The following is a 16,378-nucleotide window of genomic DNA, read 5'->3' on the forward strand; positions in this document are numbered from 1 at the left end:
TCAGTGGGATCCATGGCCCAAGAATAATGTCAGGGAGCCGGGAGCTCCCTCCTGGGAGGTAGTCAGGATCAAGGAGGAAGCCCTCTTGAGGGAGCAAGGTCGCGGTATCCAAAGGGTTAAGCAGAATCAATAGTAGTGGTCACAGGCAGGAGTTAACGAGGGCAGACAGATCAGATGCAAATATCAAGAGTTCAGGAAGGGGGTCAGAACCAAGGTAGGAGCTAGAAACAGACTGGGAGCAGGATTCAGGCTGGGAGCTGGAAACAGGCTGGAAACAGGCTGGAATCAGGCTGGAATCAGGCTGGAATCGGGAATCAGGAAACACAAACAGGAACCCAGGATTAATGGCAGCAAATCCTATTCTTGGGCGCCGTCACAGTGTTTTGGGCGCCCTTTTATGACGAGATCCCGGCACCAGTGATGACATCATCATGCAGCGACGCTGCAGCCATGTGTTCAGCATGGGCGCCGCCATCTTGGATCTTCACTGTGACCGCCGTAAATGTAAACAGCGCCGTCGAGTACTTCTGGGTCGGGTACTTCTGGCAGTCCTGACAGTCTTAATAACATTGTCTGCAAAATGACTCCTGCCTGTGTAACTCCAAGACTGAATGAAGCTCGTTTTAAATAATAAATGTAGTATTAGTACATTATATTCTGCTCAACTAACATGATCGAAAATAATCTGGAATTATTTCTTAGGGTGAAAGGTCCCCTTTAATCCATAGGTAGATATATCTATAGAGCAGTGGAACTGGGACCCATATGTTTTTTTGGCATCCAATGAGGCCAGATATTTAATCCTGATAGAAGGACTTGTGCAATAGTGGGGCCCAGCCATAGCTTTACACTGGGCCCCTCTATAATCTTGCTCAGCCCTAGGGCTGTCACTTCACTCACCAAAACTGTAGATCTCTGTATTCTGGGAGTTGAAGTTTTAGCAACAACTGGAGAGTTGTAGTTTGGAACTTTGCATTTCAAAAACCCTAGACCTCCTTTAATACCTAGCCCTTTTAACCATAGCAACTCGGAGAGCAGTTGAATAAAAAGTTAAATAACTCAAAAACGACAAGTAATAAAAAATGAAAACCAATTACAAACTCTACACCATACAGAAAAGGTAATTTAAAGGTGCACAAACCCTTTAATAGCCCCAGGATTTGCTCACAAACCGAAAAAAAACCCCAACAGCATTTCTTTGTTGGGGTTTTGTTTTTTTAATATTGTAGTCGAAATGGGTAGTGAGTGCCCCCTTGTGGTCCGTACTCTTAACACTAGCACTTTAATAGCTCAACAGCATTAGGGCACTGGCACAAATCTACTGTATATATAATTCTGTGTTCTCTTGGGACATGACATGCAGCGCCGTTTCTGTATGCATTGCCGCCTGAGGCGGCTCCAGTAATGCCGCCCCCCCAGCCCGATTCGATTTCCGGGGGGGAGGCAGCAACGCTAGTGCGGAGAGCGCAATTGCGCTCTCTCGCCCTAGTAAAGCCGAATTTCCGGTTCAAAAACCGGTAATTCGGCTCTTAAAGGCACCAGGAGCGGCTTTTTGCCGCCCCTGGAAACCTAGCTGGCGATGCCGCCTGAGGCGAGCGCCTCAGCTCGCCACATTGGCGGATCACCCCTGATGACATGCTCACATAACTGGATATAGACTGGTCTATCTCTGTGAAGGTTCAAATGTCCAGGAGGTGGCAGGCTGGTTGTAGCATCACCCACTTCAGGGGTGTAACTACAGAGGAAGCAGACCCTGTGGCTTGCAGGGTGCCGAGGAGGTATAGGGGGTCCCATGAGACCCTAAGTAATGAGCAATTTCAATATATATATTGGTAAAACAGAAAACCTCTGGATAGGGGGGCCCTAAAATTAATTTTGCTGTGAGGCCCAATAAAGTATCGCCACTGACCCACTTCATAGTTGGTAACAGACAAACAGTAAAGCAATAGCTCCTCTCCGTACTGGCTCATATGTAGGGCCAAAAACACAGCCTTAGGCCAGATTTCAATCAGACCGGTGGGGTCAAAGGACCTAGAAGAGGAGTCCGAATAGTGATGGGCGAATTTATCTCCTTTTGCTTCAACGAAAAATTCGTGAATTTCCCTTGAATTCGCAAAACGGCGAAAAATACGCGAGATGCTGCTGGCGGCAACAATGCTTACGACAATTCCGATGCACATTAATGGGCATCTATTAATTGTTGTTGGCGTCTGAATTGTCGTCGGAGTAAAAAAACAATTTTGATGCTGCAATTTACCGCCGGCGAATCTCAGAAATTTGCCGCAAATTCGTGCCTGGCAAATAAATTCGCCCATCACTAGAGTCCAATAGACTATGGATGATATTAAGGGTCGTTCCTGACCCCTAGGGGCACAAGTGCAAGGACACACCTCTTAGTGCTCATTTCCTAAGCACTTTAACAGCAGCTTATTGAGTTTATTTAATGTTTACATGATTTTCTAGTAGACTTGAGGTATGAAGATCCATCCTCAGGTCCTGAGCATTCTGGATAACGGGTCCCATACCATAGTTGTTTTCCTCCCTACAATACTTATATATAAATATAATATGAATAAATATAAATGAATATGCACTTCAAGGCCAATGAGTTGCTCAGTTAAACTTTCCCTTTTGTCCCATGATGTATACTGGGTGATTACTAATAAAGCTAGAGGGTCATACACCCACATATACTGTCTCTCCAGCTCAGACCCGTGTCTGTTTGAACACCCTGCTAGTTTTGTGCCCAGGGCCCTCTCCAGGTCAGTACTTCTTTCTGTTCTATACTAACTGTCATCAGAAGCTCCAGAGAGTCATATTTATAGCAGGTAGGAGATGGCATTCACCTTGGCACTACGTTACATATTATAAGAAGGGTTAATAATAATAATAATAATAATAATAATCATAATAATAATAAAAAAAATGTAACATTCAGGTTTCATCCAGTCGTCAGGGGATGATGGGAGTTGTAGTTTCACAACAGCTGGAAGGCCACAGGTAGGGTTGGAAAAAAATACCGGCCTTCCTATATAATTTATCTTTTTCCCCTATTAATAACATTGGGATCAACCATCATTTATACCGGCCAGGCCAATAAAATACTGGCCAGGTGGCAACACTAGCCACAAGTTGTAAGAGCAGGTCATTGTTTTGTCCGAATTTTGAGGCACTGGCAACGTATGTGCCTGGAGAGGGCTCTGATACATTGATCATTGGCTGATAGCACAGAACCTGTTGGTACCTCCAGAGCTCACAGAGAGATACACATACTCCCAGACTGATTTAATGTACTCCAGACAGTCTCACTGCAGCACACACAGCCCGTCACTCAGCGCAGCCCAGGCCTGGAGCCTCCTAGTAGAATGCACAGTGCAGAGGTAAGCAATCCAGCTCTTGTCTATATGCCATATCATCTGTATGGGGTCTTCTCTATCTGTCGTACCAGTAGGGACTGAGGCTGCTGGATATAAGGAGGGCTTTGATTAATCACGCACCAGCGCCTGGGGAGGCTGCAGGATGGAGCAATATAAATGAATGGAGGGATCAATTAAACTCTACAGGGCTGGGAAGGGAATGTAGATTCAAAGCAGCTGCATTTATTATATTGCCCCCCTGTCACACACCCATATCCCCGCTACTGTTTTATTCTATATCATCCCCAGGATTCTCCCCTGATCCTCCTTTTAATTCTCCTCCACAAGCAGCTCTCCGATTCTTTGTTTTGTCTCCCTGCTCCTTAATGTTTTGTCATTCACGCAGCCCCCCAATCCCAGTATTCACCGTCCTCTTCCATCTGTCCCTTATTTTTCTAATCCATCTCTTTCCACATGTAAACCCAGGGTTTCAACTTGATGTTCAGTCCTTTGCTGGGGCCCTATGCAGGGGCATAACTACAGAGGAAGCAGACCCTGCGGCTGCAGGGGGGCCCGGGAGGTCCTAATTCATATACAATTTCAATAAATATTGGTAAAACAGGTCAATCTCTAGACATTTTTGGGGCCTGAAATATCTTGTGGGGCTCAGTAATATCCAGTTATGTCATTGGCCCTATGGATGCTTGCTGCTCAGTGCTGTAAAATCAGAATCATTTATGGCTGACCAACAAAACATCTGCAGGGTCGGACTGGGGAGCCGTGACTTCCGTCGCACAGTGCGTGCGCAGTTTGTATTTTCTGCAAACTTCCCGATAAAGGGAGGAAGATTCAGCAGGGAGCGGATCTGGGCCACGGGGCCCACTAGAGCAGAGGGCCCACGGTTTTTTTTCCCGGTGCCCCGTTGGCCCAGTCCACCCCATAGCATCTGTATGACCGCAGAAATGACCCAAACAACAAAAAAGGGTGAGAAACACAAGGCTTTTCCATTAAAAGGGTGGTTCATCTTTAAGTCAACTTTTAGTATGTTATAGAATGGTCAATTCTGAGCAACTTTTCCATTGGTCTTCATTATTCATTTTGTTTCCGTTTTATTAATTATTTGCTAACATTGCAAACTGGAGAGCTGCTGTATAAAAAGCTGAATAACTCAACAACCACAAATAATAAAAAATGGAAACGGATTGTAGATTGTCTCAGAATGTCACTCTCTACATCATACTAAAATAATAGCAATAATAATAATAACTCAAAGACGCTGAGATGGTGGAGGTTAGCTGGGCCATTTACAGGCCCGGATTTGTGGAAAGGCCACCTAGGCCCGGGCCTAGGGCAGCAGGATTTTAGGGGGGCGGCATGCTGCCCAACCACACCCACATTGGTTCAAGAACACTGGGGATGCGCTGGAGAAACAATAATTTTTTAAATTTCCCGTGTGCCAAACCCCTATGTTCCGGTCCCCCTGGAGGGGACAGGGGCGACGACCGGTAGTGGGCCTAGGGGCGCCCACTATGTAAATCCGGCCCTGGCCATTTATATCTATGGTGCGGCCAACTATGTCATTATATTATACTAACATGAACACAGAAGCTGTCCTCCCTCTATTGAAGTATATTTGCCAAGCAATTTATACCAAACAGCATTGTCCAAGCAATGGCCCATCATTTATTGTTGAGCTACGATTCCCAGAATCATCAGACACGTCGTCTGCTGTTTTACGGATCACAAAAGCTGCATTTACCTGTAATACCCCTTTTCGGAAAACTGCATCTGCATACCCCTAAAGATAGAGGCATAATTAATACAGATAATTACTACATAGCAGCACAGAAACCAGTGCAATTAGCATCAGAATGTAATAATCAGCAAACCTGTAGCATCAGCTTATATTACAGGGGAAGCTCATTTTCTGCTGGATAATTAGTGACGAGCCCTAAGCTTAGCTTCTCAACAGCCAATCAGAGCCCACTGAGCATGTGAGTGTCACAGACACTTTCCAAGATGGTGACCCCCTGTGACAAGTTTGAAGTCCTGGATCATTGCTGCTATTGACAAGCTGAAACTTTAGGCTGGTGCCATAAATTCACTATATAAAATATGGCATTTTTAGCCACATTTATTTTTGTTTAACTCTCCTTTAAGGTGGCATATGCTACACAGTATTACCTATGGAACAGAAATACATATAAAGGAGAACTAAACATAATCCTATAAATATAGAACCATCCAAAGCAATCCTGTGAAACTACTGACAGACACTGGTTGGCGCCACTTTAATCATCTTGAAAGAGAATCTTTCCCCGGATATCTAGACAAGAGAATGGGAATGGAATTCTTCACTTCCTGATGGCTCTTCTAGGATGGAGAATTTGCTGCCCATATCCTGGTCACTTGCACCTAATGCAACTGCAGAATCTGAAGGTTCATAAGCTGTTAATGCCTCCATTAGCCTTTGTGTAGGATTGGTTTCAAGTCACTTTAAACACTGGTTCATCCAGGTATAGGATCCATTATCCGGAAACCCGTGATCCGGAAAGCTCTGAATAATGGGATGGTCGTCTCCCATAGACTCCATTTTATCTAAATAATCCAAATTTTCAAAAATTAATAAAACAGTAGCTTGTACTTGATCCCAACTAAGATACAATTAATCCTTATTGGAAGCAAAACCAGCCTATTGGGTTTATTTCATGTTTACATGATTTTTTTGCTAAAGATCCAAATTAAGGAAAGATCCATTATCCGGAATACACCAGGTCCCAAGCATTCTGCATAAGAGGTCCCATACCTGTCTCATATAATCTGCATCTTACATTAGCAGACCTTCCCATGTATAGCTGAGAATGCATGTTATGCCACAGACAGGAACATGGATAGGGATAGTGAAACTGAAAAGCGAATTATACAATAAAGCCTATGGGTAGTCTCCTATTGCATGTGTGAAATTTACTAAAATTGGCTCTATTTGCTTTAGTCTATGGAGGCTTGCACAATTGTTTTTATTGCCTTTACTTTACCTTGACCGAAGTGCTGTAATTATCAGGCTCAGGCGGCTACGATAACTGCATGGCGTGTTATAGTTCTATTATCTCCTGTTAAATTATTGCTCAGCGCTGCTGCCCATGATGTAGCTTTCCCTATAACAGAAAGTTTTTTTTAGCCTTTGCTTACTGCCTGGTAATACAGGTTTAGCTTGACCTGCAGCATATCATCATTCTATAACCTCAGACTTTGAGCGGTCTATAGTGATGGGCGAATTTGTCCCATTTCGGTTAGCCGAAAAATTAGCAAATTTCGCGAAACGTCAAAAAATTCACGAAACACCATCGGTGTCTCATTTTGGACGCTGACGTCCATTTTTTTTTCGCTGTAGTTTCACGAATTTATTCGGCGGTGGCAAAATGCAGGAATTTGCCGCAAATTCGCGCCTGAAGAATAAATTCGCCCATCACTAGTGGTCCCATCACTAGTGGTCTATGCAGCTTTTAGTACAGGACCATTGGATTTATACCATATATATATATATTTCCCAAGAGAAACACCCCAAGAGAAAGAGCAGAAGGTAACATGCAGGTATTTGTTATCCAGTATCCCTTTATCCAGAAAGCTCCAAATTACGGGAAGGCCATCTCCCACAGACTCCATTATAATCAAATAAGTCCGATTTTTAAAAACTATTTCCTTTTCCTCTGTAATAATAAAGCAGTACCTTTGTACTTGATACAATTCATCCTTATTGGAGGCAAAACAGTCCTATTGGGATTATTTAATATTTAAATATGTTTAAGTAGACTTAAGGTATAAAGATCCAAATGACATAAAGATCCATTATCCGGAAAACCAGTGATCCCAAGCATTCTGGATAATAGGTCCTATTATTGGAATAATTGTGCCTACCTGCTCTAAGCATTACCTAGTTTTAAAGAATGGCTTTTACATGCTTATACCATATATGACCAGGGGGAAAACTAAGGAAAAATGTAGCTCTGCAAAACCCTAACAGCAGAATGGAAATCTAAAGATTGAGTTCAGTCTGGTCCAACTTGAATAATAAGCCCTGGATGAGATATGGAAATGTTGTCCCATGAACAACACACTTCCTCTGAAATCTCTTCCTCTGAATCCCGTTTCGCTGAAAAATTTGCGAAACTTCGAAAAAATTTGCGAAACACCAACAATTTTGCAAAATGCATTGAAGTCAATGGGCGTCAAAAGAATTTTGACGCACGACAATTTTTACGCCCGTGACTATTTTTTACATGTGCAACTTTTTTGTCCAAATGCATTAAAGTCAATGGGCTAATTTTTTCGGTGGCGATTTTTTTTCGCAAGAATCCACAAATCCACTCCTGGCGAATAAATTCACCCATCACTAATCTTGAGCATTGCATGACTCCAAGAATTGTTGGAACACCCCATGGAAAGTTTCTGGTAACTTCACGTTGCGTGGGGGGACTCATTTTCAGCTTATTTACGGTAAGGATAAGACATTAACATTACCACCTTTGAGGAATGCAGTATAGAGTTCAACATTCCACTACAGTCTGTGCACTTGACACATGTTGGTAACAACCCTATAGAACTAGGTGTCTCCAACTTACTGAACAACTTCATCATCCGCTCAGCCTCCTATTCACGTGCTCTTATAAACGTGAATACTCGTCTTTTAGATGGCAAACCAAGGTGTCACAGAGATACAGTTTGCCCCTTTGTAAATATGCTCAATAGTTGTTAATAGTGTGCTGAAGCTTTATCTGCCTCGCAGCTAGTGGTGTAACTAGATATTACCAGGCCCCACAGCAAATTATTTTTCAGGCCTCCAAAATGTCTAGAGGTTGACCTGTTTTACCAATATTTATTGAAATTGTATATGAATTAAAGCGATACGACACATTCCTATAAAAATTATATAACGTGTCCATATCCAGGAGGTGCAGCCCCGCGAACCTTAGTTAAGCCGATCCTCCGACACATCTTAAAGGAAAACTATACCCCCCAAACAATGAAGGTCTCTGTAAAAAGATATTGCATAAAACATATAAAATATGTAAAACCCTGCTTCATGTAAATAAACCATTTTCATAATAATATACTTTTGAGTAGTATGTGCCATTGGGTAATCATAAATAGAAAACTGCCATTTTAAAAGAAATAATGGCCGCCCACCTGGAATCGTACGATTCCCGGTGCACACAAACATGCCAACAAACCATACATGTTAGGTCACATGAGCCAATTTACAGACAGAGTTGTGTATTTTGCTTCCTCACTTCTTCCTGTAAAAGTTTAAGTTGAAGTATTTCTGGTCAGGTGATCTCTGAGGCAGCACACAGACCATCACAAAACGGTGTCTCAAGGCAAGAGATGTAAAAGGACAATATTTACTTAAATATATATTCCAGTTTGGTAAGATTTTTTAATATGTCACTTAATATGATGTAAACAATCTGTTGCTTAAGTATTCATTTTGGGGGTATAGTTTTCCTTTATTGATCTTCTGCATTGCCCCAGTTACGCTGGCCTGGGGGGGGGGAGGGAGCGATCCTTCCATAGCCTGAAGTCCTGTTTTTATTTGTAATCAGCCTATGGAAGGTTCGCACCGCCCCCAGCCCCGCGCTACTGAAACAACACAGAAGATCATTAAGATGTGTCGGAGAGTCGGCTTAAAGAAGGTTCGGAGGGCTGGGGGGGGGGTTTTAGTTGAAAATATTCGGCATGCAGCACCTCCTAGATATGGACACGTTCCTATGATTTTTATAGGAAGGTGTCGGTATCACTTTAAGACCTCGTGGGGCTAGGGTTGCCAGCTTTTCAAAAAATTTCCACTGGCCAGTGGTGGGAGTAGGAACAAAATGGGTTTGTAATGCAAAATGGGCGGGTCATGATGTAAAGAGGGTGGAGCCACTTCACTTAACAGTGTCAGACTGGGACACCAGAGGCTCACCCAAAAACCTTAGACCTCTCAGTACTATTATTCTTCCTCTCCTCACTCAACCTCTATTCCTCTAGTCTCTATTCTTGACATACTATAATCTATTAAGCCATCTATTTAGCTTCATAGAATTGGGAATGGCCATGAAATAGGCCAAAAGTTTAATATCATGAGGGACCACTGACACCTGGGCTCAATGAGAGTTCTCCTGGTATCCCTGTGGGCCAGTCTGACACTGTCACATAATGGACAGAAGGCGGAGAAAAGGTACGTTTTGAGCGGATTGGTGGCGGGCCAAGGGCTTTTGTTAGGGGTTTTACAAATTTACCAGCAACTACATTGCCGGTATATTTATAATATCGGCCCCGGCCTTGGCAGGTGTTTTACCGGATAGGTAACCCTACATTTGGCCCCTATACCTCCTGGTCCCCCCTGCAGCCCCAGGGTCTGCTTCAACTGTAGTAGTTACTCCCCTGCTTGCAGATGTGCTGGACCTCTGGGTTTGTGGATTTCTATGTGTTGCCAATATCATATACAGGTATGAGATCCATTGGTATGGCATCCAGAAAGCTCTAAATTACGGAAAGGCTGTCTCCCATTGATTCCATTTTATCTGAATAATCCAAATGTTTAAAAATGACTTTTTCCCTGTAATAATAAACAGTGCCTTATACATAGTCCCAACTCAATTATAATTAATTCTTAATGGAAGCAAACCAATTCTACTGGCTTTATTTAACTTTTAAACGATCTTCTAGTAGACTTAAGCTGGCCATAAATTCAAAGATCCGATCGTACAAATCATCGTACGATCGGACTTTCCCATCTCCCGACCCGCCACTAACCATTCAGATCAAAGTCTTACCAGTCAGATTAGTTAAAGAACAGATCAGCAATGTTCTGCCCCTGACACTAATCGTATGATATCTATGTCCAACCAAAGCTAGCGACAGTCTCCCACTGAAAATCGTACGATCGGCAATACACGCAGAAATTTTCTAACCTGTCCGATCGACCAAACGACCGATCTCCGGCGGACGAAAAATGTCGGGACTCTCCACACACGTTCCGAAAATTGTACGAATCCTCGATTCGTACGATCAGATCTTTGCGTCTATGGCCAGCTTAAAGGCACGGAAATACAAATTACAGAAAGATCTGTTATCCGGAAAGCCCCAGGTCCCAAGCATTCTGGATAACAGGTCCCATACCTGTACAATGCTAGGAAAATCTAATAGATATTGCAATGCTCAATGTTATTTATTATTACTATCCATTATCTATTGGATTCGTTTAGTAGGGATCCACGGTGGTGACGCCACTAAGTTTACTCTCAAGTATCTGAAGAACCCAAGCTTGACATTTCCTTCTTAGCAGATTCTCATTGTGTTTCTCTTCAGACCATTCGCATGTCTCTGTCCAACAAATATATATGTTTCTGTAGGAAAATTTAGAAGCATTTAATGCATCACCTTTGTACAGAAAGCAATGTTTTCTTTTATCCTTAAAGAAACCAGTTGTGCAGGATTTTGAGGAAATTTATGATGCACTTTAACTATCAATACTGAATCACTTTCATGTGAGATGGTCCCGGAATACACTGGGAGTGACCGCTGTGAGTGATCAGACAGAAGGTGATTAAAGGGGTTGTTCACCTTTAAATTAACTTTTAGTACGATGTAGCGACTGATATTCTGAGACTATTTGCAATTGGCTCATTTTTTTATTCTTTGTGGGTTTTGATTTATTGAGCTTTTTTTCTTTAAACTGTTTTATTGATTATCAAATAAAAGAGGAGTTAGACATGCTGGTACAGGTATGGGATCCGTTATCCGGAAACCCGTTATCCAGAAAGTTCCAAATGACCTAATGCCCATCTCCCATAGCCCAAAGTAGAATTTGTATGCACTCCCTGGCCTTTCAGTATGCAATAATCTGGTGCTCACCTGACGAAGGGGCCTGCCCCCGAAACGTTGTGCTGTTTGACACAATAAATCCATAGGGGTATATCCCATTTTGCATTCTATTCTGTGTATCCAAATAATCCAAATTTTTAAAAATGATTTCCTTTGTCTCTGTAATAATAAAACAGTAGCTTGTACTTGATCCCAACTAAGATATAATTAATCATTATTGGAAGCAAAACCAGACTATTGGGTTTATTTAATGATTTTCTAGTAGACTTAAGGTATGAAGATCCAAATTACAGAAAGATCCATTATCCGGAAAACACCAGGTCCCTAGCATTCTGGATAACAGGTCTCATATCTGTACTAGGTTAAGCAAGAAGTTCTGCCTTTCTGGCAGACCTGCATGGAAGAACCCACAGTTGACCAGGAATATCCCTGATGCAGGAAGATAGCCCGAGTCATGAAACTGAATAAAAAGAATTAATTTCTTAAAGCTGCCATGCTGCTTCTCCCTCCTCTAGTCTAATAAAAGCAGAATGGTTTTCCAACAATGTAACTGGACATTAGGTGGAAGCATAGGCAAAATTCTTCCACTTCATTAACCCACAACAAGTAGCCAGACGACAGCTTTCATGATTGTAACTCCATTAGATCAGTAGACTCCAGCTTTTCAATGCTTTCGGCTTTGTTTTCCCTCTGTGACCCCGTTTTCAATGAAACATGCCTGCTCGTGGGATTTGTTATGAAAGGTGAGTTGACGAGCATTAAAGAACATGCTCACAATCACCAATGCTAATGATGAGTATTTGGAAATCAGGCTAAAAGCTCACCCTGCCACCCACCCTCATGCTTAGGCTGCAATTAGCACGCAGGTCAAGGTGATTGTCAGCTTGTGTGACCGCTTCACCTGCAGGGGGCTTCTACTGGAAGAACCCCCATAGGCACCCGCTTTGTCCCATCTGGAGCGACTAAGCTGGAAAATGTTGTACTCACACAGACACAGAGGCACAAGGCCCTGTACGAGTAATTCCCTTTATTTTATTTATAACGGGTCACCGGGCAGGGCACACAGTGGCCAAATCAGCTCACCCTGGGCCTACACTACACATGGTCCCTCTTTTCACAATCAAACACTGTAGATCGATTGGGAACATCTATGGGGTTCCATTTACATTAATGAGGGGCATTAAAAGATTAACAGTTTTTTTTCCTGGGGTTCTCTCTGTATAACCAATAGGTAAAGCATATTTGCTGGCATGTCAAACACCACCAGGATTCAGGACTTCAGTTCAACAAAGCAGCTTTGATACCCACTGTGCCTTTGCTATATTAGTGGATGACTTTACTGCAAGCCTTATCCCCCCCAGCCCACCACTACCACCAAAGGCTAATGGGGATCTTGGGAGTTGTAGCCCCAAGAAGACTGTAGAGTGTAACCTGAATGTTAATAAAGATACGTATCATGTGTCAGACTGGTAGGGTTGCCACCTTTTAGTTCTGGCTCTACTGGCCGGTGACGTAGGGGGTGGGGCGGACCAGAGAGAGGTGGGGTTGTTCAGTTTTTGGGGTGGAGTTGTGACATTTCGGGGGCTTGGGATGTTTCAGGGGTGGAGTCACGAATAGGGTTGCCACTTGGCTGGTATTTTACCTGGCCTGTCCGGTAAAAATGTTGGTTGATCCCAATGTTATTAATAGGGAAAAAAGATAAATATATAGAAAGGCCGGTATAAAGTTTTGAAGCCAGTTTGGCCAGGAAGGAACTGCAGGCCTTGGTTTAGGTAAATAGGAGAGCTGAGAGGGCAAATCTGAGGAGGGCCAGGGGCAGAACAAGAGGGATAACAAATTTAATAATAATACCGGTAAATTTGTATTTTACTGGCCAGGTGGCAACCCTACAAACTGGGCCATTGGGACACTGGGAAAAAACCCGGTGGGCCCCATCCTTCACTCCCCTGCCCAGAACATCGCCTATCCATGCCTGGGCCCAATAGTGGAGAGCGTGGGAGACCTAGGTTAGACACCAGGCACCTGGAAGAGTGCAATGACTGCTTTATTCTTCACATGTGACATCATTAGGCACGGATTAAAGTGAAACCTCAATTTTATATATCCTTATTTTATGTTTTCCCTCATTTTATACCATTTTTATGTTGTCCCACTAATACATAAAGTATAATGCATTTCTCTGATTTTATATTTTCCTGGATTTTGCACAATTGTTTTCTGTTCCCCTGTAAAAAAAAAAGGGATTCTACTGTTTAACCAATGACATCATTAAAGGATTGGTTGAACTTTACATTAACTTTTAGTATGTTACATAATGGCCAATTCTAATCAACTTTTCAGTTGGTCTTCATTCACTGGGGTCACAGACCCCATTTAAAAAACAAATACTGTGCACAGCAACACATTTTTTGTTATTGTTACTTTTTATTGCTTTAATCAGGCCCTCTGCTATTCATATTCCAGTCTCTTACTAAAATCAATGCATGGTTGTTGGGGAATTTTGACCCTAGCAACCAGACTGCTGAAACAGACTTGCAAACTGGAGAGCTGCCGAATAAAAAGCTAAATAACTCAAAAAACACAAATAATTATAATTGAAAACGAATTGCACTTTGCCTCAGAATATCACTCTCTACATCATACTAAACAAGCCCTTTAATGGGGTGGGGTTACCTTTAAGTTAACTTTTAGTGCCTTATAGAATGGTCAATTCTGAGCAACTTTTGAAATGGTCTTCATTATTTTTTTTTTTTTTTTTTATAGTTTATTGCCTTCTTCTTCTGACTCTTCCCAGCTTTCAAATAGGCCACCTGAAAACAAATGCTCTGTAAGGCTACACATGAATTGTTATTGCTACTTTTTATTACTACATCATACTAATCAAGCCCTTTAAAGGAGAACTAACCCCTAAAAATGAATAGGGCTAAAAATGCCTTATTTTATATAACGACCTTATTGCACCAGCCTTAAGTTTCAGCTTGTCAATAGCAGCAATGATCCAGGACTTCAAACTTGTCACAGGGGGTCACCATCTTGGAAAGTGTCTGTGACACTCACATGCTCAGTGGGCTCTGAGCAGCTGTTGAGAAGCTAAGCTTAGGGCTCGTCACTAATTATCCAGCAGAAAATGAGGCTGGTCTGTAATATAAGCTGATGCTACAGGGCTGATTATTAAATTCTGATGCTAATTGCACTGGTTTCTGTGCTGCCATGTAGTAATTATCTGTATTAATTACTAATCAGCCTTATATTGTGCCATTTCTATTTTATGTGTACTGTATATTGTGAGTGGGTCCCTAAGCTCAGTAAGTGACAGCAGCACAGAGCATGTGCAGTGAATCAGCAGAAAAGAAGATGGGGAGCTACTGGGGCATCTTTGGAGACACAGATCTTTACTGCTAAAGGGCTGTGGTTGCCTTGGGCTGGTACAGAAGCACAAAACATAATGTATAACATTTCTAGCTACTTCTTTAGTTTAACTTTCCTTGTCCTTTAAGGACAATTGTTATCTACAGGTTATTCCTGGTTCCTGTGTATTATTATCCCTGTTACATTTCTATAGTGACAGCCTATTACAGAACTCAATTATTTTACATGAAACCATTTATTGAGGGAAACACAGTTGTGTTGCACAGTGGGGGGATGAAACAGAGGAAACAGATAGTAGTGAGTTGGTACATAACAAAAGCTGTGACTATGACACAAGCCAATACATCTCCATTCATGATGTGACTGTGGCTTGTGCTGCTGGAAGGGGGGGTGGGGGCATCACAGGGTTTAACTGTTTCTAGTCCACTGGCAGTGTGGGCAGCGACAGATGAAAGGCTTTGGGGGGGGGGATCATACAATAGGGCTGGAAGGTTAAAGGGCCCCATAGATCTGGTGTACGAGCGACCGATTTTAGTGCAATCCGACCAATCCGTCAAATTATCGTGAGGTTAGTGGAATGATTGTGCATTTTACGATCTGTCAGAACATTGATCGGCCGGGTTAAAACATTTTCATCAGATGCAAAGACACAGCCCTTTACCCTCCCCTGTTCTGTCAATGCCCCGGCTTGGCCCCGCCCTTTATGCAGAGCCCCGCTCCTCCCTATTGGCTGGAAGTTTTTATTATAAGCTGCAGAACTTTTGTCTGAGCCTGTTCTCTCCCTCCCACCCTGTTTCCTCTCCAGGCCCCCCTCTCCCACCCACTGACAAGCTCCCACCCAGTCACCCTGAGCACTGGACATTGTGGTCACCAGAGAGACCCCTTCTGTCTGTCTCTTCATCTCCAGGGACTCCCCACAAACTGGACTCTCTGAGCCTCCTGTCAAGGTTCCATGTGAGCAGCCCCCCCTCTCCAAGCAACATGTCCAGGTCCGATGAGGTGAACAGACTGACAGAGAATGTGTATAGAGTAAGTACCTGACTCCTCTCCTGTATGTTTGTATCTGAGGCATGGGCACAGTCCCTGCATACCTATCATATTTGTGTACTGAGCAGGGGGTCAGTGACCCCTCATACCCATCCCATTCATTTCACTTTAATGTCTTGCCTCCCCCCATGCTTTTATTCTGGGAACATCTGGGGTCTTTGCACGGCCATTCAGCCAGTAAAATGGTGCTGGGAAGTGACATGACTTAGTCTGGGGGGCTTTATGCCTTGCCTTTTATTTCATTTACTGTGGGACAGATAGAGCTAGAACTATATAAATAACAGTGTATCAAATGTAAGGGCCCTGTCACCCTCTTAGTCAAGAACAACTGCCAACAACTCTCCAAACCTGCTGGGAATTGTAGTCCAATATTTGTGTGTATTAGAAGGATGTCTGCTCTAAAGCTAACCCACGGCAACATTCCTGCATTGACACGAAGCTGAATATTGTAGGAGAATTCTGTGAGTTGTAGTCCAACGTCGGAAGGATCGTCTGCTCTAAAGCAAAGCCATTGCAACATTCCTGCATTGATGCATGTCTGAAGATTGTAGGAGGATGCTGGGAGTTGTAGTTCAATATTTGTGTGTAGTTAACGGATATCTGCTCTAAAGCAAACCCATCGCAACATTTCTGCCTTTCTGAAGATTGTAGGAGGAGGATGCTGGGAGTTGTAGTCCAATATTTGTGTGTGTGGTGGAAGGATGTCTGCTCTAAAGCTAACCCACTGCAACTTTCCTGCA

General features: G+C 42.9%; 1 protein-coding gene across 2 annotated transcripts in view; it reads left to right on the forward strand.

Annotated features, from left to right (window-relative positions):
• The first annotated feature begins 3,273 nt into the window (after positions 1–3,273).
• The window catches only part of LOC108696771 (brain-specific angiogenesis inhibitor 1-associated protein 2), a 140,417-nt gene continuing 127,312 nt past the window's right edge, over positions 3,274–16,378 (forward strand). Inside the window, exons 1-2 of one of the 2 annotated variants that reach the window (XM_018226402.2) lie at positions 3,274–3,380; positions 15,397–15,620. In XM_018226402.2, coding sequence (XP_018081891.2) covers positions 15,573–15,620 — 48 coding nt within the window. In that variant the 5' untranslated portion in view covers positions 3,274–3,380; positions 15,397–15,572. Of the gene's footprint in view, positions 3,381–15,300; positions 15,621–16,378 lie in introns of those variants that run through there. The other variant, XM_041569643.1, reaches the window with a different exon arrangement.

This window comes from Xenopus laevis, chromosome 7L (assembly GCF_017654675.1).
Source record: "Xenopus laevis strain J_2021 chromosome 7L, Xenopus_laevis_v10.1, whole genome shotgun sequence".
Classification (NCBI taxonomy): domain Eukaryota; kingdom Metazoa; phylum Chordata; class Amphibia; order Anura; family Pipidae; genus Xenopus; species Xenopus laevis.